Here is a 24,024-nt window from a genome sequence, read left to right on the forward strand (position 1 = left end):
TTTGTGTCTTGCACAATTGTGGGATAATATTGTGGACTGTCTCAGGTATTGCACTGCGAAGTGCGCATCAGCCGCGAAACAGGCAAATTAAAGAGAAATGATAATTTGTTAAATTCAATAATATTCTATTAAATTTAATATGTATTTATATTTATTACAATGCATGCTAATAAACTTCAGTGAACATGTAACATTGCTCATTTTCATTTATATCCGTGGTTCCTATACAGGTCACAACAATGACATTACTCACAGTAAACAGATAGAAATATTCAATACATAAATGACAGCATAGCTCAGAAATACACCATTCCCAAAAGAACAACGCATTAGCTATGTAACGTACTAAGTTAAAAGTGATTTTCCAGATCTGGTTTGCTCTATGCCATTGTTTAAAACAAACCACGTGTATTATTGTACATTTGTGTGCAAATTATGTATTATACAGTTGTTTAAAAAGAACCAAAAAATGTTTGTTCTCTAAAAAGAAAAGATGTCTAGAGTAATAGTGGAAAATGGAAACAATATAGACTTTTTTTTTTTTTTTTTATACATTTGTTATCTCTTTATTATCAATATATTTTGCAAGTACAGAAAAAAGGGTTTAAAATTGTACCTTTAGGGGCACAACAGCTTGTACACTTAAAAGGACATTTTTGTACCTTTTTAACTCCAAAAAGGTACATATTATTTTCGTAAGTTTTTTTTTTTAACTCGGAAAGGTACATACCTAATTTTTGGAGTAAAAAAAGGTACAATAATGTCCTTTTAAGTGTACTGCCCCAGCGACAAGCTGTTGTACCCCTAAAGGTACAATTTTAAACCCTTTTTTCTGTGTGTAATTTATAGGGTTTTAAGGCATTCTCTTTTTGAGCAGCTTGAAGGATGTAAATAAAATGTAGAAACATTTTGAAATGCCACAAAACTTCGAACAGGAAACAATACAAACAGTTCCTAGTATGCAGAGCATGTGCAACAGGATAAGTGCAGCAGGGTGTTTTATGGACGTGATTACAATGTTGTATCATACGATGGCCGTTTGGTTTGACAAACACTAGAGGGCAGTATTGTGACGCTGCTTTATCATCTTTATCAGGACACTTTTTACTGACAATATTAATAATTAGGACTTAAGTTTATTCCTATGTCAATCGTTAGATTTGTTCTTTTACTATCCAAACCCAATCTCGTGACTAATATTGTTTCCGTTATAATAAATGGACTTCTGAACTTAGTAAACAATGTCATCCTCATGTCGCGTCATTTAGGTGCTTTACTATGAACTGAAATGGCACAAGCATTGCGCAAGGCGTTTGCTAAAGCTGAGAGTGAAGGTCGAGCGCGGGGTTCACTGTGAATGGTGTGAGAGGTCGCGGTAGGAGGAGTAGCAGGACGGAGTTAAGGAGTGCGTGAGCGCTCACGAACGCCACACACTCACGGAAACCCAACCGCAGCTACTTCCGCCCACACTAAAGATGGCGGCTCCCTTCTTGGAGAAAATAGCCGAATATTTCGGTTCACCCGAACCGGCTATTCGATTGATTTTGTCTGTCTTATTAGGTAAGTGAACGGCGCATAAGTGAGATCTTTTAGGCTCTGCTGAGACCTGGTGATGAGTGTCGTTAGGAGTCCTTAGAAACGTGGACAGTTATGTAGTTGTTAGTTGTATTAGAAGTGTGCTCAAGTCACACGTCAAGCACAACCTGCTCCCAGCAGCACTAAAGACACGGAACTAACACCAACTCTCAACATTCACACCGACTCTAGCCAAAATCAAATGTCGACAAGGGTGACCTACATGCCAGGCGAAATTTCATGCTTAACTGATCACAGCTGCAAGGATTGTCATGAGTGCAACTAGTTTAACTCGTTAGACCTTCATCTGACAGCTGTCTTTTCGTTTTGCAACTGCATTTTAGTCCTTTGACGTACAGTTAGTTGTAAGGATTCAATACAAATGAAGTTGGGTTTCAGGGTCTCAGGTTACAGGTTGATAAGAATAGGGGTGTGAGAGCAGATAGCAGGGTTCTCTGTACTTTGGCCAGGTGCATTGCAGTGGACTGCTTAACCACTTCAACCAGATGAACGACATTTGGGGCATCTGACTGAGTTGGGAAAACATTTGCATGATTTCAATGGAATGACTGTTACATTACCATTGTAGTGTTTCTTTGTGGTTCATTTGTTTGTAATATATTTAGTGTTACTAGTCCCTCAACAAAATTTTTATCATATGGATCCTCAGAACGATGCCTGCTAAACTTCCACAGCTTTTCGATTTTAATCTGTGCATGATACATATGTTGATGAAACTGTTTTCATAATGTAATGCTGTGTTCAATGAGGATGGTGTGAGGAAAAACATTAAAACTTTTGAACTTTTTACTATGGATGCACAAAATATTCCAGCTATTTTTACATACAGATCACCCTTAACTGATGCTCAATTAAAGAAATTGTTTTTGTTGAACAAAAGTAAAAATATTATTCAAAATTTAGACTTGGTAACTAATAAAATAGGTTTAAGCTTTAGTTCTATAATTATTAAAACTGAAATAAAAATAAAGCTAAATAGAAAAAAAACAACTAATAAAAATGATAAAAGCACATAATAAAATTACAAAAAATGAAACCTGTGAATATAAAAATAAAAGCCAGTTCGGAATGTTAATAAATATTATAAAAGTATATAAAAAAAACTCATCTTTAAGAGTACGAAGCATGCTAAATGTAATCTTTAGCACATGTCGAAGTAAAATTGAAAAGTTAATTCACTTGCAGTATTAAACTTTTATTTCTAGTGTTTGTTATGTTTTTTTTTTTTTTTTTTTTTTTTTGGAGACCAAATAGTATAGAATTTTAATATCAGCCATATTGGTCGGTTATTGGCCATAACATGAAAATATTCATCAGCTTATTGATTTTATAATTATGATATTAATATAACATTATTATTATAATATATATTTTTAATATTAGATATTAATATTTAATATTGGTGCTCCCCTAATTTTTTTTTTATTTACTTCAGAGCTCTCTTGTCTTGATGTAGGCATCCGTTGAGAATCTCAAAGGTGTGCTTTCAGAAATCCAATTTTCTATATTCTTGCTTGATTTTAAACTGACCACGCCCTCAATACAGATCTTACACATTCCTATCCGTCTAACGCTCCGTCAAAGCTTTCTCTAGTTTGTCGTGTCCCCGTGAGTAAAATTTAGTTTGTCAAATTTGTGCCATGACACACGTTCATGCAGGAAGCATTTATCTACAGTTGCCTCACATTATATACCTAATCTGTTTCTCTCTCTTTTCCCCTGTAGGTTATCCCTTTGCACTGGTGTACCGGTGGTTTTTCTTTCATCAGTCTGCGACAGTTGTTCATCTCTTCCACACATTCACCGGCCTGGCACTGGCCACGTTTAATTTTGGTGAGATAGAGAATGAAGCAGGGAAGGAGTGAAGAGCTGAAAGATCTGATAACTAGTGTCTTTACAACTGTAACATGTTTAAGTGAGATCTACTAGCTTTTTTTAGCAGCACACTACTGGTCATGATTACGTGAATGTCAGTCATATGATCTACGGCAGGGCTTGTCAACTAACAGCGGTTCACGGTTAGCGACTGTCGGTCCACCGTATTTAGACTGGAGAATTTTTCTGCCATTAGATCATTTCCCCTAGTTTCATGCAATGTTGAACTTGCTCTGTTCACACAGATTTTATCATGTCTTATCTAACTACACAAGAAGAGTTGAGTCTAACTAAATGGACAAAGTATGTCAGTTGCATTCTCAATATTAAATGACATCAAAGTGGATTCAAACATTGTTTTCTCATTTTCTCGCTGTCAGTTTAAAAAGGGAAGATAAAGAAGAATACATGTTTTTATTAAGTTTTAAAAGTATTATTAATGTAATATCACAGTTCTGTTTTTGGCTTTCTTTTCTTTTTGCTTATGTGGTTGAATTTTGTCAAAGATAAAGACTTTTAGTATATCTTTTTTAAAGCTGTTTCTCAGTTTCCTAATTTCAGAACAGTTGCTCTAAAAATATTACACTACCGTTTAAAAGTTTGGAGTTGGTGTATATATATATATATATATATATGGATGTTTTTGAAAGAAGTCTGTTAAGCTCACCAATGCTGCATTTATTTGATTTCAAATACAGTAAAAACAGTAATATTGTGAAATAGTTTTACAATTTAAAATAATAGTTTTCTATTTTAATATATGTTAAAATGTAATTTATTCCTGTGATGGCAAAGCTGAATTTTCAGCATCATTACTCCAGTCTTCAGTGTCACATGATCCCTCAGAAATCATTCTAATATGCTGATTTGCTGCTCAGGAAACATTTATTATTATTATCATCAATGTTTAAAATGTAAAAAATAACAATGTAAAGTCATTACTGTCACTTTTGATCAAATTAATATGTCCTTGATGAACAAAAGTTTTCATTTCGTTTAAAAAAAAAAAAAAGACTGATCCCAGATTTTCGAATGGTAGTATATATTTCTCGTTCATATAAAGTTAATAAACACAGCGATAAGTGTTTTTAGTTGTATTTTTAATGATAACATGTTTGACGTCCAGTGAAAGTGCTTAATTATTTCTTTTTGGCCACTGTCAGATTTTCTCTTGAGGCTATACTCTTTAAAGTTATTGACCATGTAATGTCCTTGAGAATAATGGAGGGAAAATGAAGGCTATCCTGACTAACTGCTCTACAGTTTGTGGTAATGATTTCCTGGTGACTGTGGCTTTGACATAAAGAAGATTGTGACAGAGAGACATGAGGTTTTGTCGCCATGGCAATAACCCCTGGTGGTGAGAGCGTAGCTAATGAGAATATGAGTGGCAGGTTGAAAAGCAAGCTAATGAAAACAGATAAGTGTTGTGTTGGGAAATGTGAAAATTAACTTGTGCTTGTATTCTGTGTATTTGATTTCTTTTGTGCTGCGTTTGGATCTAACAGCAGGTCTGTCTCTCTTTGTCATTATCTGAGATATTTTACTTTTGTTTGTCATTGAGTCTGAAACCTGTCTTTCTCTAACTAATTTTTAAGGGATTTTCTTGTTCTCATCGCCATTAACTCAACCTCATGTTGTTCCAAACCCACGTGACTTTTCTCCCGTAGATCACAAAAGAAGAATTTTTGAAGAATATCCCAGCCACCTTTTTTCCATATAATGAATATGAATGGGAACAGAGTCTAACAAGCTCCAAAATGTCAAAGAAATGCACCACAAAAGTATAATTAAAGTATCATAAATGTAGTCCATACTACTTGCGCACCATATTTCAGCCCTTCTAAAGTCATACAATGTGTTTGTGTGATAAACATGCCAAAAATGTAGTTGTTTTTCACTCATAATGTTCCCTTTCACCTTTTATTGAAGCTTTACAAATGTAGTCATATGAACTTCAAAAATGGTACATCATACTCCATTGGTTCTCACAAATCTTATTGATGTCAAAGATATTATATTTGATTTGTCAGTAAATAACTTCAAAATTTTACTTTAAAATTCCAAAGCTGACCGTTTTTATAGGTTTACAATACATAGATCACTTTTCTGATACTTTTAATGGTGTTTTTGCTATTTTGGAGCTTGACATACCCAATACTCATTTGTTGTCATTATATAGAAAAGAGAGACCTTCAAAAATATTACTCATTCAGTTACAAAAATTCTCCTTTTGTGCTTCACAGAAGAAAGAAAATCATACGGGTTTGAAATGACACAAGGGTGAGTAAATGATGACACAACTGGCATTCTGGCTGACGTATTCTGTTCGTATATTGTATCTTCATATTGTAGATAAACTGTTATATTGTTATGTCGTGGTCAGGTACTGCAGGAATGCAATAACTCTCATCTCTCCATGTCTTACTCTCAGGGTCTCAGGTCGGTCACTCCTTCTTATGTGTAGTCATTCAGTTCTTGATGCTGAGGCTGATGGGAAGGACAGTCACATGTGTTCTGAGTAGCTTTATCTTTCAGATGGTGAGGCAGCACACACACTCATTCACTTTTCTTTATCTCTTTATCAGTTATTGTGCTCGACGTGATCTTGTGCATGAACTGTTGTAAGCTTATCAATACCATATTGCATCATGTATTTAATCCTCATTTTAATAGTTGGAAGAAAGTACCAGATTGATACTTCATGACTTGTTTATTATTTTATGTCAAGGTCACACAGACCCCAGTTTAAAAAAAAACATGATTAAATTCACAATGAGATTTTCTGCCTGGTGTACACATTGCAAGAGCTACACTCCTGCCAGTTTTCTGTTTTGATTTCTGTAATTGTGTTTCCCTACCGTGTTTTTGCTGAGGTCAAATTGACCCAAGCAGAAGCAAATTTTACTGGAATGTCTACCAGGCGTGTTTCTGAAAACTGCATGTCTGCTGTGGTAAAATATTGTGAAAAATCTTTTATTGATAAGGCCAGAGGAACCTAAAATGTGAAGGGAAAATAAAAGTTTAAAGTTAACATATCTTTAGGGTCTCTTTGAACCCAGACATGAAAACAGTCAATGTCAACAGAACCTCAGGGTGTACACTCTCTTTTTGTTTGGCAGACATATCTGTTGACGGGTTATTACTACACAGCTACAGACGAGTATGATATCAAATGGACTATGCCTCACTGTGTCCTCACACTCAAACTCATCGGTATGATGCCTGCTTTTGATTCCCATCTTTTCCTTACCTATTATTCCTCTGACTTTATATATCATTATTTTTATGTTGGTGTTAATAAAGATGTTAAAACACAGAATTGCACACTAAAATCAATAATCTTTAATCCTACAAGTGAATTTAAGAATCACATTTTATAATATATAGTATGTTATTTATTTTTTCTACGGTGTCATTAAATTATTAGTTTTTTAAGATTAGTTGTTGAGTATTAGAGGACAGCAAAGGTAATATAAAAGTAATATAAAAAAAAATTGAGGAAATGAATGCACAATAAATATCCACTGATAAAATTAATTAAAATGTTTAATATTTGTGGATAACTGATATTGTAGATAACTGATATGTATGGTACATCCCTATCGTATATGTGCCTGTTTTCAAAACCATGGTATTTTTTTTTTTTACTTTATTTGGTAACAATTTATTTATACAATGTCCTTGTTACACATATTACATGTAGTTACCGTAGTAATAAATATGAATTATGCATAATTACATGCAACTAACCCTAAATCAAACCCCAATCCTAACCCTAACCCTATAGTAAGTATATGTAGTTAATTATTATTACTCAGTACTTAAAAGTATAATTACACTGTAACATGGACACCTTAAAATAAAGTGTAACCCTTTATTTTTTAAGTGTACTATTGTAATTACCATTGTTATTACTATTTATTTTCTATTTTATCACTATTTTGAAATTTTCCACTATATAAAAGATGTATTGTCTGCAATATTGTTGTTTTATGTGATCAGCATCGCCTTATTTTGCTCCGCCAGTGGTAGTGCTCATATCATGTTAGTACTGATGATGATTCATTCTCTCATTGCAGGTTTAGCGCTTGATTACTATGACGGTGGAAAAGAAGTGAGTGTGACTTTATGAGTTGCTATTAACTTCTACCATTTGTCTTCCTTTGCTCAGTTTGTTCACCTTTCATCCTCTGATCATTATCTCACTGCTTTTCCTCTTCCTGCATCACTCTTTGTATTTTTATTCATGATTTGAGCACAAGGAACTGATGGGGAACCACAAAGTATCTTCTTCAGTTGTGTAGCAGACGTTCTGCTAAATGGCCATTATGGATCAGTGTAATGATGCCCGGCAAGGTGAAATGTAGTGAAAATCCCTGAGATGTAATTGTGTAATCTTTTAGTTCTATACTGCAGTGATTTCATCTGTGGCTCACATCAAACACCTCTGTCTAAATATTAATAGTCGCCGTGGCTTGACATAGTTGGCATCATGTGATTGTGTGTAAGAGGTTATATCTGTTGATTTCACCCTTTGTGTCAATAAATGTAGCCACCCTAGAAAGCCAATTCTTACTCATCTTGAAGCAATGTTTTATTGAGGGTGTAAAGATTACCATATGACCGAAAATAGACCCTGGTTACACCTGGTATTAACATCCGTCTCAGGTGATTCTATCAGTCAGACAGATCGCTATTTTCACCTGGTATCACACGTCTCCTTTGACCAGCTGTGACAACACTTATTGCATGTTGATAAAGTGGAAAAAAAATGAGCAAAAAATACTGCACTGTTTCTTTCAAATACTGTATATTTGTAATTTAAATCAAGCCACAAATGTGATGTTTCACCCTCATAATGTGGTTTAAGTGGGAAAAAAAAAATCACTAAATGTCTTTGATCCTGTATTAAGTACTGACTGCTTGTGATCAAATCACTTGATATATATCTCGGTACCAGGTGTAAAAGGGTTCATACACTTTTCTTTGTTCACTGGCATGACTATAGTGCATTCAAAACAAGAGAACTGTCTGAATTACTGTACACTACTGTTCAAAAGTTTGGGTCGGTAAGATTTATTTATTTATTTATTTATTTTAAAGAAATTAATTATTTTATATTTATGCAATGCATTAAAGGGTTAGTTCACCCAAAAATGAAAATTCTGTCATTAATTACTCACCTTCATGTTGTTCCACACCCGTAAGGCCTTCGTTTATCTTCGGAACACAAATTAAGATATTTTTGATAAAATCCTATGGCTCAGTGAGGCCTCTATTGCCAGCAAGTTAATTTACACTTTTATTGCCCAGAAAGCTACTAAAGACGTATTTAAAACAGTTCATGTGACTACAGTGGTTCTACCTTAATATTATAAAGCGACGAGAATACTTTTTGATAAAAAGTCTTACAGGTGTGGAACAACATGAGGGTGAGTAATTGATGACAGAATTGCATTTTTGAGTGAACTAACCCTTTAAATTGATCAAAAGTGACAGAAATCTTTTGTAAAATTATAAATGTCTTTACAGTTTCAAATAAATGCTGTTCTTTTGAGCTTTCTGTTCATCAAAGAATCCTAACTAAATGTAAAAAAAAAAAAAAAAAAGTTTAGAAGTACAGATGTTTTCAACATAAGAAATGTTTCTTAAGCAGCAAATCAGCACATTAGAATGATTTCTGAAGGATCATGTGACTCAGCTTTGACATCACAGGAATAAATTATATTTTAAATTATAGTAAAATAGAAAACCGTTATTTTAAACATTAATAATACTTAACAATATTAATGTTTTACTGTATTTTTGATCAAATGAATGCACTCTTAGTTAGTATTGGACTTCTTTCATTAAAAAATTCTTACCGACCCCAAACTTTTAAATGGTAGTGCATATCTGTCATCTTTATAAATGTCAATAAGTTTTGCAATTTATATTCTACAGCCAGGTCCAATTTCCCAGTCCCTCTCTTTTAATTAATTTACTCATTTTCTTTTATGTAGCAATCTCAGATTAGTGCAGAGCAGAAGAAGTCTGCCCTCAGCTTTACGCCGTCTCTGTTGGAGGTCTTTGGTTTCTCATACTTCTATGGAGGCTTTCTGGTAGGGCCTCAATTCACACTGCGAAACTACCAGATGCTGGTGTCTCGAGAGATGACCGATGTCCCTGGACAACCACCTAATAGGTAAGTGCACAAAATTTCACAAGCTCAACAATACTAGCTTAGCCAAAGTCTGTCAAACCAATGATTTTACTTTCTATAAACAGTTATTCATCCAAAGTGATTTGCAGGAATCTTTTGTCCATTACAAGGACATTGATTTCTTTTACTTGCTCAAGGATGCTGTGATAATGAACAAGTCTTAGTAACTCACTCTTGTGACATGCCTAATCTTTGTGTTTGTCGTAAATCATTAAGCTGTAAGCATTCATATTGGCACTGGATGCTCTAATGCTATTGGATTGCTGTACAACAGGCCCTTGGGTTAGAAAATTTAATTACAAATGAGACATATTTCTCATAAAAATAAGATATCATTCCATTTTGACAAGAAATCAGTTTTCTTACTGTTAAAAATGAACATTCTGTGTTTTGTTGTTTGTATATGAATTGCAATACATCATATCATGAGGAAGATAAATGATTACCAATGCATGAAAAGTCAATCAGAATGCAGACAGATTTTGACACGCTTTTCCACACATAATTTTTTTGATTATATCCCTATATGTGAGCAGAGACCAATCATATGGAACAGCGAAACCACTCTCAATTACATTATATTGAAAAATAGCACAGTCTTCTTTACTCCCATTGTCACATTGTGTCTCTGCTCATTTGCATAAAGTTAAGGTTTTCTCAACATTAGCAAATTGCTGTGCTCACATATTATGACTCCAATTGTTGCTTTAGTTGGAAATTGAAATGAGTGATATGTATTTTAGGCAGCACTGCTTTTGACCACAACTTAACCACTACTGACCCCTTATAGTGCTTATTATAGTCCTCTGTTAATTAACTATTTAATCTAACAAACGTTTCTTCCTCTTGCAGTGTGGTTCCAGCAATGAAGCGATTCAGTTTAGGTCTGATCACCCTATCAGTCTTTGCGATAGGCGGGCCGCTCTACCCAGCTAGCTACTACTTAACAGATGAGTTTGAGGTAAGTGAATCAATGTTAAGTGGATTATGACTGAACAAAGAATGAATGTTTACTATTTAAGTTCAGTTGTGCCTGTATCTCGTGAGCTGCCACTTGTTTTTGTTCTGTGGTCTTTTCAATGTGGTGCTGATGCAACAGAAAGCTCAGTCTGAATGAGAGCATTTTTCTGTCAGGTCTAGTCTTGGCAGCTATTTATATATAATTTGGAAATGAAAAATGGTTGCTGCAAGCCAAATAACTGCATTTTGACTGCTGCAGAGGAGCAAGTTAAAATGAGTTCACACAAACAGTGAAAAATATAGAAAATTATTCATTGTTAGGGGTGTTCATTTATAACAAAGACTCAGTTGTATTAATTTAATCAGTTTTGCTTATCAAGTTTCAATGAATACATTTCAGCACAAACTAATTGAGCAGTCATTCAAGCAGTGAGCCAAAGCTGTAGCTCTCACTGCATGTTATGTGTATACACTTGCCTTGTAAAAATAAAGCAGTCGTGACATAATCAGGTGTGGGAACGATTACATTTACTTCAAACATTATGTGTTAAAGGGATGGTTCACCTAAAAATGAAAATTGTCATCATTTACTCACCCTCAAATTGTATGAAACATGTATGAATTTCTTTGTTCTGTTGAACACAGAAGATATTTTGAAGAATATGGGTAACCAAACAGTTGATGGACCCTATTGGCTTCCATAGTATGGGGAAAAAAATACTATGGAAGACAGTGGGGACTGTTTGGTTACCCATATTCTTCAAAATATCTTCTTTTGTGTTCAGCAGAAGAAATGATATTAAAGTTGGGGTTAGTAGTTTTTCAAAAACGCTGTTGGACATTGTTGATATTTGAAATCTACCCAAACAAACCCATCCCTCTCTGCATTGCTCTGCCTCCAAAACTCACCCTCCAATCCTAACCACCCTGCTCCGAGTTGGTCTCGAACCCCGACCCTTTCGCTGCTGGCAGGCGAGGCGAGTGCACTAACAATGACGCTAAACACCGCATTCTCTAGCGGTTGTCAGTGTGCAGTGGTTCACCTGCACAGCGCTCACTATCTGGCCACTGTTACACACGCAGTGCGAGAGTGGATGTCTGTTTATCACAGCTGACGTGCAACAAAATCCTTCACAAAAAATAAAGCGCAGATGATGAATGAAGGACAAGGAAACACAAAAAATGAATGTATAGTACACAAGAGTAAAAACAAAGTGTTCGTTGTTAGTCGCAAACAGCACAGCAGCTCCAGACATTCAAAACCCAGTGTTAATCACATGAGAAGCGGAATCAAAGCAGCCTCTGCATCTGTTTTCAGGCATTCCCACTTAGCTCTCTCCAGCGCTGGAAAGCTTTTCTAATATTAATGCGGTCCTAAAGCGCTTGCCCAGTCATAAACCTTCATTCCAGTGATATTCCTTTGAGCTCTTTTGTATTGTGTCTCATCTCTCGTTCTGCAGTTTTTTTTTTTCTTTTTTTTTTCTCAAATCTCCCTCTTGCTCATTCTGTCTCCTCGACTGTTATACGCCCCCTAATGCTGATTGGTTACAGGTTTGTTGTTGGTGTCAGCCTGACTAACTTCCAAACAGTGTTTTTGAAAAACTACTTACCGCACCTCTAAGAGTAAATGATGACAGAATTTTCATTTCTGGGTGAATTATCCCTTTAAAGTACAACATGACAATAAGCATCATAATCATGTTATACACACTATACTCTCATTGTGTGGTGTAATTTGGCATATTTTACAAACTATACAACAAAATTTTATTGAACAGAGAGTCATATTTTCTATAAATATTATCGTTATCATTAGTAATATAGTGAGTTCTAGTAACATAGTGAATCCAAATAAGTTTAAACTTAAAAGAAAACATTTATTAATTTAACATTGCTCAAATACTCATATAAACGTCTGTTTATTTACGTTAAATATCTTCCAAAATATGTAAATAATTTATTTTGGTTTTAGTACAATGACAATATAATTTAATATAATTACATATTTTTTAAATTATGTTTTCAAATGTTGCGTTAATACATTGCCTTTATACAGTAATATCACACAGAATAATGGGTCTTTATACAAAATATTTATGCCCCCTTGCAAGGGGATCATCATATATAATTGTTCATTTAATCAATTGTTGATTTTAATGACAAACACCTATGAAAAATCTTGACATTGTTATCATTTAAACCTCATCATTTGAATACTGTACGGGACGTAAAAAACATACTATTTGTTTAAAATTATTTTATAAGGCTAAAAAAAAGATATTTCATAATGCATCAGAACTGATTCATTTCTTTTGATCTGTGATTCAGGCACATCCATTCTGGTACAAATGTGTGTACATCCTAGTGTGGGTGAAAATAAACCTGTATAAGTACATCAGCTGCTGGCTAATCACGGTGAGTAAACAGCACAACCACAATCCCACGTTAAGAGCACACTTGTGGTAATTGAGAGTCGTTACATTTCATGCTGTGCACCCTGTCAATGTATCTTAATTATCTTCTTAGTGAGGTGTTAGCTGTGTAACAAGTCAATTACAAACAAGACGTGGCTTTCTTTTTCTAGCTGAGAATGTGAAATTGAACCATCGTAGGGTTCACCAAACTAGAAGTACAAGCCACACCTGATCAGGTTGAGAGGATGCTAAACAGGTTTTCAGGCTTAAAACTGTCTGTTGATTGTGATTTGTAGGTGTGCTTGCATTGTTTAGATTGGTTTCTTTGACATTCAGTGGCCCAATTTTTAGTTTTTATTTATTTATATTTTTATTTAAGACTTAGGTCACACCTTAAATGTCTGAATGCCATTGCATTGGATAAAAAAAACAAAAAAAAACAAGATAATTAGTGCAGAGTCTTACACCGTGTCTACACCGGACGCGACCGTTGTCACTTGCGTCACAACAGCTAAAAGCTGTCTACACTGGAGGCGACAAAGCACCCATTGCAAAGCATTTGTCCTTCGTGTCAGTACATCATTAATACGAGGCATCAGTTTACTGTCGGAGATTTGTCGCTCGCGTCACGCCGCATACACTGCAGACAACATCACTGATTAAAATGGGTCCTGTTGTCTTTTGTCGTGCGGCTCACGTCCGGTGTAGACACGGTGTTAGTTCTGAACAGCATATCTGTTGTTTTTTTTATTTATAACCAAACTACATCATATATAATTTCACTTGGGAATGGTTTGATATTTTGTATCAAATGCAATGACATTTGTACAGTTTTTAAATGTGACTTAAAGGTGCAATATGTAAGAATTTTGCAGTAAAATATCCAAAAACCACTAGACCAGTGTTATATATTTTGTTCACTTGAGTACTTACAATATCCCAAATGTTTCCATCTATTTGTAAATCGTGAGGAAAATTGCGATTTTAACCAAGGCTCCGGCACGTGCGAGAAGTCGCCTGTCAATTGCTTCATACCCTTGTTACCCTCGGTTTCCAGTTTTATTTTGTAGAAACCATGGAAACACCAAAGACGCTTTAATATATTACATGTTTTAATGGACAAGGGAACAACTGTTTTGATATATTTATAGACAGAAAACTAATTATTGTTATATAGCTCAACACGTTAAGTCTTATTGTTTAAATCTAATTTTCTTGATTTTTTGCGAGTACCATGCTTTACCATGCCTCAGAGAAAAACTCTATTTTGTCAAGTAGCTAACATAGCATAATCAGATGCAGCTTTATTTTTAGTAACAGTAATACAGAATTTTCTCCATCATACAATACGTTTTAAAATTAATTGCATGCCATTTATCAACACAAGCCATCCAGCATTTAATATGATATTCTAAAATAGATCTATCTTACTGCAGTGTGCAACAAGTGTCTCACAGCAGCCGCCGAGCGAACGTACAGAGTAACGTTATAACATCATTTTCAACACACTCAAATGTATCTAAAATGATAAACAGAGCTGTGTTACCTCATACTCATGACCAGAAAAGCAGAAGCAGCGCCGACGACTGCGGCATAATAAAAGTTCCGCTGCTCGTGAGGCGTGTGTTGCGCAACCGCTCCAGCGGCCTTGTTCAGCTCCCACAACACTCGGTCCTGCTCTGCTTCATACTACAATAACGTTTATAATTGCATCCATGAACGTGATTTCTTCCCGAGTCTATCCCGATTCTTTTCAACCGGCTGTGAGGTGAAGACCACATGTACCAAGATTCACACATGTACACGTTCACACTTGGCGTCATCAAGCTATGCCTTTGTTTTGAATAGGCCTCTAGTGACCTCTAGTGGACAGAAATCCAACATACTGCACCTTTAACTGTCCAAATACTTTTTGGGGCTGCTGTAGCTTTAAAAGTATTCTGTAATCATCCCAAAATATATATTTATATTTTTAGGAAGGTGTGTGTATACTCTCCGGGTTGGGCTATAATGGGAAGAACGAAAAAGGGGAGCCCCAATGGGATGCCTGTGCCAATGTGAGGGTGTGGCTATTTGAGACCACGCCCCTCTTCACAGGCACCATCAATTCCTTCAACATCAACACAAATGCTTGGGTGGCCAGGTATGCTCTCTCTTATGTATTTGACATTTGATATCAGTGGCTTTCAAAATCTTATTGTTTTTCTTTTAATTGTATGTGTCAATTCATTTTCTCTCCATTTTTCTTCTATAATACAGGCATGTGTTTAAGAGATTGAAGTTTATGGGTAACAAGTTGCTGTCTCAAATGTTTACGTTGTTATTCCTGGCTGTCTGGCACGGCTTGCACTCAGGATACCTCATCTGCTTTTCCTTGGAGTTCATCATTGTCAATGTGGAGAAGCAGGTAACCATGGCAACATTACTATACCAGACTTGAGGCGTGAAGTTGTTTAGAATCAAGATGTCTAAAGTCTTTTGAGTCACTTACTTTCATGGTAAGTGACTCATTTCTGAAAGTTTACAGCTTTGAAGATATAGTGTTTCTAAGTTTAGGAACTCACTGAGAATTTATTTGACATGATTGTCTTGCTCCTATATGAGTGTTGAAGCAAAACTTCATTCTAGAATCATGATATATCATCTGTAAACTTATCAAATATTAAATGTATCTTAAACAGCTTACACAGGACACACACACACACACACACACACATTTAAAAAAAAATATTTAAGTCCACTTAAAAGGAATGATTTACAGGGACCATAAATATTATAGATGCAGTCAAATACAGGTACAACATTAAGCATATCTCTCAGTTTTTATGGGGATAAGTAACAACATCTTCGCCATATATGCGGCTGCCTATAATAGCAGACAGAGCACAGTACTTTGCTAGCCACTTAGCCCTCTTTTTGGACATCCCAAGCTGTTGAAGCCCTCTTACAACCAGCCTATGTGTGTGTCCTAAGCTGCCAAATATGAAAACAAGTAGTCGGCCCGATAACCTATCTCTGAGATGGTGTTTAGGAGTGGTTGGTATTTAACAACCTTAGTCATAAAGGCTTCCTCCATACTAGAGTCAAATGTGCATGCAACCTCCAAAACGAACACCTCTCTAAACTCCTCATTAATCACAACAACATCTGGTGTATTATAGGGGTGAAACGGTTCTCGGTAAAAAAAAATCGAACCGTACCGTTCTCGTTTCGGCACGCACTTGCACCGTGGTTCATATCATATCTGACGATGCATACGCATCTATAATATGGTTTGCAGAAAATAAATAAAACAGACAGACAGAGTTAGGCTAATGTATGTTTCTGTCGATGGATACGCATTCTGGCTTCCCCTTAACTTTGTTCAATGCGAGTGCCGTATGCTCTATATGACCAGTCATTTACGCCGTCATCACCCGGGTGTTGATAGCGCACGAGCGCAGGTGAGACCTGAACAGCACACGTTGCTATCTGCGTTTATACTAAACTAATTTAAGCCATGCCAATTTAAACATTCGAATGCAAGGCGCTAAAGAGAACTTGCGCGAGCTCTGTGAGAAGATTTCTGCACTCATCCGAAGGACGCACGCGTAAGCGCGTGTACAGCGCGCAAATATTGAGGTCTCTTTCATGTCTTGTTCTTGAACGGACAAATTCACACAAAATTGCGTCAACATGCCGGTCTTGGCGAGTATCCTAGCAAGCATACCCTGTGTCTCAATCAGCTCCCTAGCTTCCTAGGTCGTGAATCAATATATCATGTAAATGAATGTGGCCGACTCCCTGATCAGTGCCCTGACTACTGAACTAGGGAGCTGATTGAGACGCACGCATAGTCGGTTATGTCTTAAGTGAACTTATACACTCGAGAAAGAACGCATGTGTTAAGTACCAGTCTACTGATCCGTGTATTATGTCTTAAAGAGACAGCAGCCCTTGCATTCCTGCTGTCTGAATGTGTTTTTAATGTTAATCAAACAACAAAAGACATGGAAATCACTCATTGCTCATGACTGAATAGTAACTTAATAATTAATAATGATTGATCTTTATTTAATTTATACAGTGAAGATTACATGCAATGTTGTTTTACAATTTATTAGCTACTTTATTCAATTTTTGTACCTGAAAAGCTTTTATTTGTATCTTTGCTTTAATGTATTTATTTGTGCCGTTTGATTATTTGTTCTTATTTTCTTTATTTTTATTTGACAGTAGTAATTTTTTACCTGAACATAGCACATACCGAACCGTACCGAAACCGTGAGCCTAAAACCGTGATACAAACCGAACCGTGAGTAATCTGAACCGTTGCACCCCTAGTGTATTAGCAAACAGATGTGAAAAGGTTTCAGAGTTACTATTGCAATACTGGAACATGGATGATTTTATACAGGAATGTTTATACATTCTTACCTGAAGGTGAAAAATGGTTTGATATGTCTTTGACTATAAGGTCCACTATTCTGTCGTGGCATGCTATGTACATTCCCTTGTAAGCATGGCAGCCATTCAAGATATGCGGCAATGTTTCAGTAATCTGTTCTGTGATGCGATGCAAACAATGAGGTTGTAACCTGGCTTTTACTGTGAAAATGGCAATGTCCTCACTGAGTGCAGTATACTTAAGAAATGAATGAGAAACAGAATGATCAGCAGAGGGAAGACATGCAAGTTTTCCCTGAAGTTTCAGTCCAGTCCAGTGCTGTTTTTGATGATGCTGGTGTAAGTCCGTGAGAGTTCGCCAGGCACCTATGGATGTTAACAGGTGGCTATGACCACCGTATGTGGCTGTTGCCCTGACGTAGGTTAGGGGGTCAGTAATAATGTCCTCTGAAACCCTCAAAATCCTAGAGTCAGACCGCGCCCACTCCAGCGATACCCCAGTTCGAACACAGAGGTCATTCAGGTCCGGCCAGTATGACCAAAACCAGCAGAGTGGGTGTCAAGTTTCCCGCTGGGTTTTCTTTTGAAACCAAGGAAGTGAGGCAGCTTGCGTCTCACTGAGGCAGCTTGCGGAGGATCTAGCCAGCTCCCTAACATCTTTGTCATCATTATTCAGCATGTTCAGAAGGTGGGAAATCCGTATGCTGGTATAAATCCATATCACATTTGGTACCCCCAACCCTCCTTCCCATTGGGGATGAAAAATAATATCACAAATGCTATGTGTGTTAAGTCCAAACCACTTTCGCACTAAGCTCACTGTTTTGTTATTCATTTTGCTCAGCACATTCTGTTGAATATGAACACTGGAAAACAGATGTTGTACTTTAGACAGCGCCACCTGTCTAATAGCGTCTAACTTCATAGTCAGTGGCAGTGGACATTTATCAATCAAGTCCAGCCTGGATGTGAACTCTAACAAGATGGTGCTTACTTGCTCTTTCCATTCTCCTGCAATATTAATTTTGTGTCCAATATAAGTGTATGTCTCATGAAGAGAATATACACGTATAGATTTTTTTGCTACTGTGAACACTGGACATTTATCAGTTTTTGAACGGTACCACCTGTTCCCTCCACTCCTCCTCTCATATAGAACAACACATTTTGTGTCCTTAATCTACAGACTTGACCATTTCAGAAAAGAATCTGTTCTCAAACACACACACACACACACACACTGTTCAAGAGTGTTTTATGCTCTTCATGCTCTTGTCTTATGCTCACCAAGATGGCATTTATTTGATCAACAGTATTTGAGTATCAGTAATATTGTGAAATATTATTACAATTTAATATATTTTAAAATGTAATTTATTCCTGTGACAGTAAAGCTAAATTTTCAGCATCATTATTCCAGTCTCCAGTGTCACATGATCCTTCAGATATCATTCTAATATGATGATTTGGTGTTTACAAAACATTTATTATTATTACCAATGTTTAAAGTAGTTGTGCTGCTTAATATTTCTGTGGAAACCATGATTCAATTTCTCTTTATTTTCATTTAAATAAAATGCTACAGTTTTTTTCCTATCAGCCAATGATAATTCTGAAAGGAAACTCATCAAGAGCACAGTTCAGTGGCCGAGAGTGTTTCTGTAGTAACAAATGCAACTTCCACTCGCATATGATTGACAGATAAGCCACGCGCCCTTATTTCAGCGTTGTTGTTAATGTTGTGGTTATTTCAGTGTACAGTTTTCTTTGTGCGTTCTGTGCGAAAGCGTACAGTTAAAGTAAACTTTATCATTCAACTGAATTGTGCACATCCATTTTAGACACGTCTTGTTCCATCCATGCAATAATGCATGTGCTTGAATGAGCGTTGTTTTGTTTTTAGCATTCTTACTACTGGGCTATGACCCTTTTCAGGGGCAGAATCAATCAGAGCTATAGAAATGTATCTTCATGTTACAAACAAAGCTTAATTTAATGAGAAGGCTACATTCTACAACATTTATATGCTGTGGTCATGGCGAAATTTAGTTCCTCCGATCTTTCGTTAAAAAAAAAAAAAAAAAACGAATTGAAAAAGAATCGAAAACAACAGTGAGGAATCGATTCTTGACAAAAAAGCTACTCAAAACAGTTGCAACAAGGGCTGTTCTTTTTGGAATTTTTGGAATCGACTCCAATTCCGATTCCTGGTTCGATAGAGTCGATTCCAAAAATTCCAAAAAGAACAGCCCTTGTTGCAACTGTTTTGAGTAGCTTTTTTGTGCAACACAATTTTACAGGTTGAAGACAGCTGTGAGTATGTGAGGAAGTATCTCACCCTTTGTAGTCCTTCTTTAAAAATGACAAATAGTTCTCATGTCAGAAAATGTGAGACATCAGTAGACATTAAATGAAAGTCAATGGAATATTTACAAATGACATTTCCTGTCTGAGCCAAACACATTTTTTTGATGAATGCTGATGGTACAGCTTGATCATTAACCTTCTCAGGAGAAAAAGAAAACAAGTTGAAATGTAATATTATTCAGTGAAATATGGCTCTAGGGCCTAGGCAAGATTGAAACATTGTGCATGTTTACTTGCGGTATGTGTCCACCGGTGCGGAGTGAATAGAGCGAAGCGCTTTCACTTTATTTTTTAAGGCATCTGAGTGCCATGGAAACTGACATAGAGGCAAAGCAAGTTTTTTTTACAGTATTCATTAATCTAGGTAAATGTTTATTTTTAATGTATTAAGTAATGTTCATTAATAAAACTTAAAAAGAAAAAATATTTGACTAGCATTTTGGGCAGAATATTGAGCTTTTTTTCCGCATACGTGGACACATGCCATTAGACAAAGGATAAATGTAATATAACTGTTCTGTAAATATTTTTGCAGGCTCAGGCACTGGTGCGGGACAGTCCTTTGCTGACATCCATCGCTCAAAGTCATCTGTATCCACTAGTTTATTTAGTACAGCAGTTAGTTCACTGGCTATTTATGGGATACCCTCTGGTGCCATTCTGCCTCTTCACTTACGACAAGTGGCTAAAGGTGTGTACTTGCTCCTCAGGGATTCGTTAATCATTAATCTGATGTTGGATGATCATGATCTTAACCTCCTTTATCGAAGTGTTTGCTATTGTCATTTACATTTTGAATGTATTTGTTTTATAGGTTTACTACTCCATTTATTTCTGTGGCCACATCTTTTTCTTCGCTGCCTTTCTTGTGCTGCCATACCTCCGCAAGGTGTTCGTGCCTCGAAAAAGAGGCAGTGAGAAAAAGGAGGATTAATTAGAAAGGTAAATTTAGCATCTGTCTCTTCGAGACTCTCCTGTTTGTGCCACCCTGTTCTCACTGTTTGTGTGTTTTTTTTAGTGTGAATGTTTTTTTTTTTTTTTTTTTGGAGTGTGTCACATCTGTTATTTCCTGTGTTTGCGGCAGCAGTGGAAGTTTATGCTACTGCTTCAGATCATGTTAGTAGTTGCATGAACACCTTCACAATGTTTTATCAGTTTGAAACTCAAAATATTCTTTGGCCCTGTTTACATGGTATTTACATCTATCGCTTGTGAGCCGATCAAAGAAATCATTCTAATATGCTAATTTGCTGCTCAAGAAACATTTTTTATCAGTATCAATGTTGAAAACAGTTGTGCTGCTTCATATTTTTGTGGAAATCGTGAGGATTTTTTAGGATTTATTTATTAACAAAAAGGACAGCATTTTTTTAATATTATAAATGTCTTCAAAGGGTTAGCTCACCCAAAAATGAAATTATCCCATTATTTACTCACCCTCAAGCCATCCTAGGTGTATATGACTATCTTCTTTCAACACAGCTGGAGTTATATTAAAAAAATATTCTGGCTCTTCCAAGCTTTATAATGGGAGTGAATAGTAACCGCGATTTTGAAGCCCAAAAAAAGCTCATCCATCCATCATAAAAGTAATTCATACAGCTCCATGGGGTTAATAGGGGCCTTCTGAAGTGAAGCGATGTGTTTTTGTAAAAAAAAAATTCATATTTATAACTTAATAAACTAGAATATCTAGCTTCCGTTAACGGCCGCCTGCGCGCTCACGAGAGAATCGAGTTCCAGCGTATGGCGTAGGATGTAGGAGTAGCGTAAGCTTAGGTGAAAGTAGACACCTCTTCGCGGTTCAAACAAATAGGGCTGGGCAACAAACTCAAGATAAAAAAATCAGCACGCTGTTCTTCCAAACCTTGCAAATATTATTGATTTCGAGCAAAAAAAAAAAAAATCCCAGAAGTGACAAAGAAAGAGTTGCGTGTCCTTTTTATTCTGACCCAAATCACTTGAACCCACATCACATCTTAATTACGGCTTCCGAACGCGTACGTATGATCTTCCCAGGAGGACTTATAAGCAGCATAATCATACTTCATTAGATCATGACTGATGATTCAGTTAGGATCAGTGTGACCATAAGCCATTTAATTCCAGTAGGAAAAATGTATCATCCTCTCTCTCTCTCAAAGTTTTTCACTGGCACTGCAGCAATGTTTCATTCATCCGTGTCTTCATAAAATGTCTGTTTATTTGTTGCACCATAGTTTTTCCATTCGAGACTTTTTTTCCTGTCATCCAAGCGTTTTGTTTCTGATCATAATGAGGCTTTGCTGATAATTGACAAAACCTTTAGCAATCTTTGACTAAAAGTGCTTTATAATTAGTGACTGTGTGAGAAAAGTAAAATAATCATCCTTTTTTCCCCTCTTTGTCTTACACAGGTTTGTTTGCGGCCATTTTGACTGAAGTGAACTGTGACTTTTAAAGAGCACCTGAAGAGGACAAATTTTAAGGCCTTTAGTAATATATTACTATTTACATACAGCACTGATGTATGTGTACAAATGTTAGTGCGTTTGAAAGTTTTCTCATTCTTTGGGAATTGTGGTGGACTATAATGAAAAGGGTTAAAAGCTGCAGAAGTACAAACATTTCTGAGGTTCAATATTCGTTAAATAAGATTTACTGATGTTTGGTGGCTGAAAATAATTATACTGTATCTGCTCATACCATTGCACTCATTACTCACAGGAAACAGGAAATGAGATCATTACTAATCAGAACTGGCTTTTGCTGTCGCTGAGGACATGTGTGCACTTTTAGAGGGAATGTAGAGCATGATTTTGAAAGATGGAAACAAATGAGACCTTTTTTATTTTATTTTGCTAGCAACTCCCAACTTGCTTACCTTTAGATTGAAAAGAGAAACACTGAAATGTGACACAAACATAAGAGTGAACAGTGACTGCACACTCAGCATCGCCTGGCATTATAAATGAATGTTTTTCATTTTTATAACCATTTTTTTTGTCTTGTGATCAGACAACTTCTGATGGGGGATCTTCTCATTTTTTTTAGGAAGGGGTTTTATGGTAACTGCTTTTTTTTTATAGGTTTTTTTTTCTGACACACTTTCATAAAAAGGCTCATCATTCTGTCATCTCATCCTCTCACTCCATTTAACACTGTCAGGCCATCCACCTGACCTTTTCTCGTTCACTCCATTTTCTCCAGCAAAACTTTTTGTCCAGTGTATGAGCACAAGCAAAACAGAAACACATCAACACTACTCACCGGAATCATATATGAGGGTAAATGTGTGTCAGTATTATTAAGAGCAGACAATTATATATATATTTAAATTATAAGTATTTACTGAGCAATGAACTAAACTGTGCACATAAAAAAAACTGCTGTTATTCAGATTGAAAAAGTGTGTGTGTGTTTGTGTACAGTCCTTAAAAATGTCATTGTGTTTCATTGCACAGTGAAGTTATTTTTATACTTAAAACATCTAACATTCTCAACATTTGTATTCGTACATCAGGTCTTTTTCTTTGCGATCTGCTCTCAGTAATTCCTACGCATATTTGCCTTCATATCCATTCTGTATGACATGACATATTGAAGACCCTTGGCACAAATGTACATCACTCTTCAGTGAGGACCGATTTTTAAAACCTGCACCCAGATTCAATCCGAAGAAGCAGAGGCTCACTGTAGCAACGGAATTGTTTTATAATATTTATACATGTGGTTGCAAATTTTGATGTAAAAATTGTTTTTGGGAAACAACTACTACTGCCTTACTGCTACCAAATGTACAAAAAAGAAAAAGAAAAAAACAGAGAAAAAAAAAACAATTACTTTTAAATGAAAACGTTTTTTGTAATATTCATTAAAAATGCTGGATTTTAACAAAACCTGCTCCGGTGTGTTGTGGTGTTTTTTGAATTGTGGTGTCAGGGTTTTAGGTCTGTCTGTCTGCTGTGGGAGCCGATATGACGTCATCTTGCAGTCCGGGCCCTTGAGCTGAAGCACAGATTGTGATAGTGGGGAGTTCAAACGCATTCGCAAATGTCCTTCATTATAGACTCGAAGCGGGAATAAATGTGTGGTTTGAGGATAAGTAGTAGTATGCGCGAGCCCTCCAGATGCTTCCTTCCCAGCCAGATGTATCACACAGCCAGCCATCGCGCTGACTTAAGGACCGCTAGCAGGTTTCCTACTATTGACAATGCTTATCTTATTAATATTAAATAGTTT

General features: G+C 36.0%; 1 protein-coding gene across 4 annotated transcripts; it reads left to right on the forward strand.

Annotated features, from left to right (window-relative positions):
- Positions 1–1,303: 1,303 nt before the first annotated feature.
- On the forward strand, positions 1,304–23,681 carry lpcat3 (lysophosphatidylcholine acyltransferase 3). Of its 4 annotated transcripts, none has more exons than XM_051864300.1 (13): positions 1,304–1,560; positions 3,322–3,429; positions 5,903–6,012; positions 6,594–6,687; positions 7,554–7,588; positions 9,477–9,658; positions 10,529–10,637; positions 12,965–13,051; positions 15,027–15,193; positions 15,310–15,457; positions 20,339–20,494; positions 20,618–20,745; positions 22,200–23,681. In XM_051864300.1, exons 1-12 carry the CDS (start codon positions 1,476–1,478, stop codon positions 20,735–20,737), a joined length of 1,401 nt encoding a protein of 466 aa, XP_051720260.1. In that variant the 5' UTR covers positions 1,304–1,475; the 3' UTR covers positions 20,738–20,745; positions 22,200–23,681. The 4 variants fall into 4 exon arrangements, with proteins under 4 accessions (XP_051720260.1, XP_051720261.1, XP_051720262.1 ...); XM_051864301.1 differs by having other exon boundaries at positions 5,906–6,012; XM_051864302.1 differs by having other exon boundaries at positions 1,430–1,560; positions 3,322–4,982; positions 5,906–6,012.
- The last annotated feature ends 343 nt before the right edge of the window (positions 23,682–24,024 follow it).

Source organism: Ctenopharyngodon idella, chromosome 16, assembly GCF_019924925.1.
Source record: "Ctenopharyngodon idella isolate HZGC_01 chromosome 16, HZGC01, whole genome shotgun sequence".
NCBI classification, from domain to species: Eukaryota; Metazoa; Chordata; class Actinopteri; order Cypriniformes; family Xenocyprididae; genus Ctenopharyngodon; species Ctenopharyngodon idella.

Bases quoted from the DNA above. Each gene is read 5' to 3' on its own strand.
- lpcat3 (XM_051864300.1), top strand. From the start codon at position 1,476: ATGGCGGCTCCCTTCTTGGAGAAAATAGCCGAATATTTCGGTTCACCC. The intron at 6,688-7,553 runs GTATGATGCCTG...CTCTCATTGCAG, and splicing joins CCTCACACTCAAACTCATCG to GTTTAGCGCTTGATTACTAT. The intron at 15,458-20,338 runs GTAACCATGGCA...ATATTTTTGCAG, and splicing joins TTGTCAATGTGGAGAAGCAG to GCTCAGGCACTGGTGCGGGA.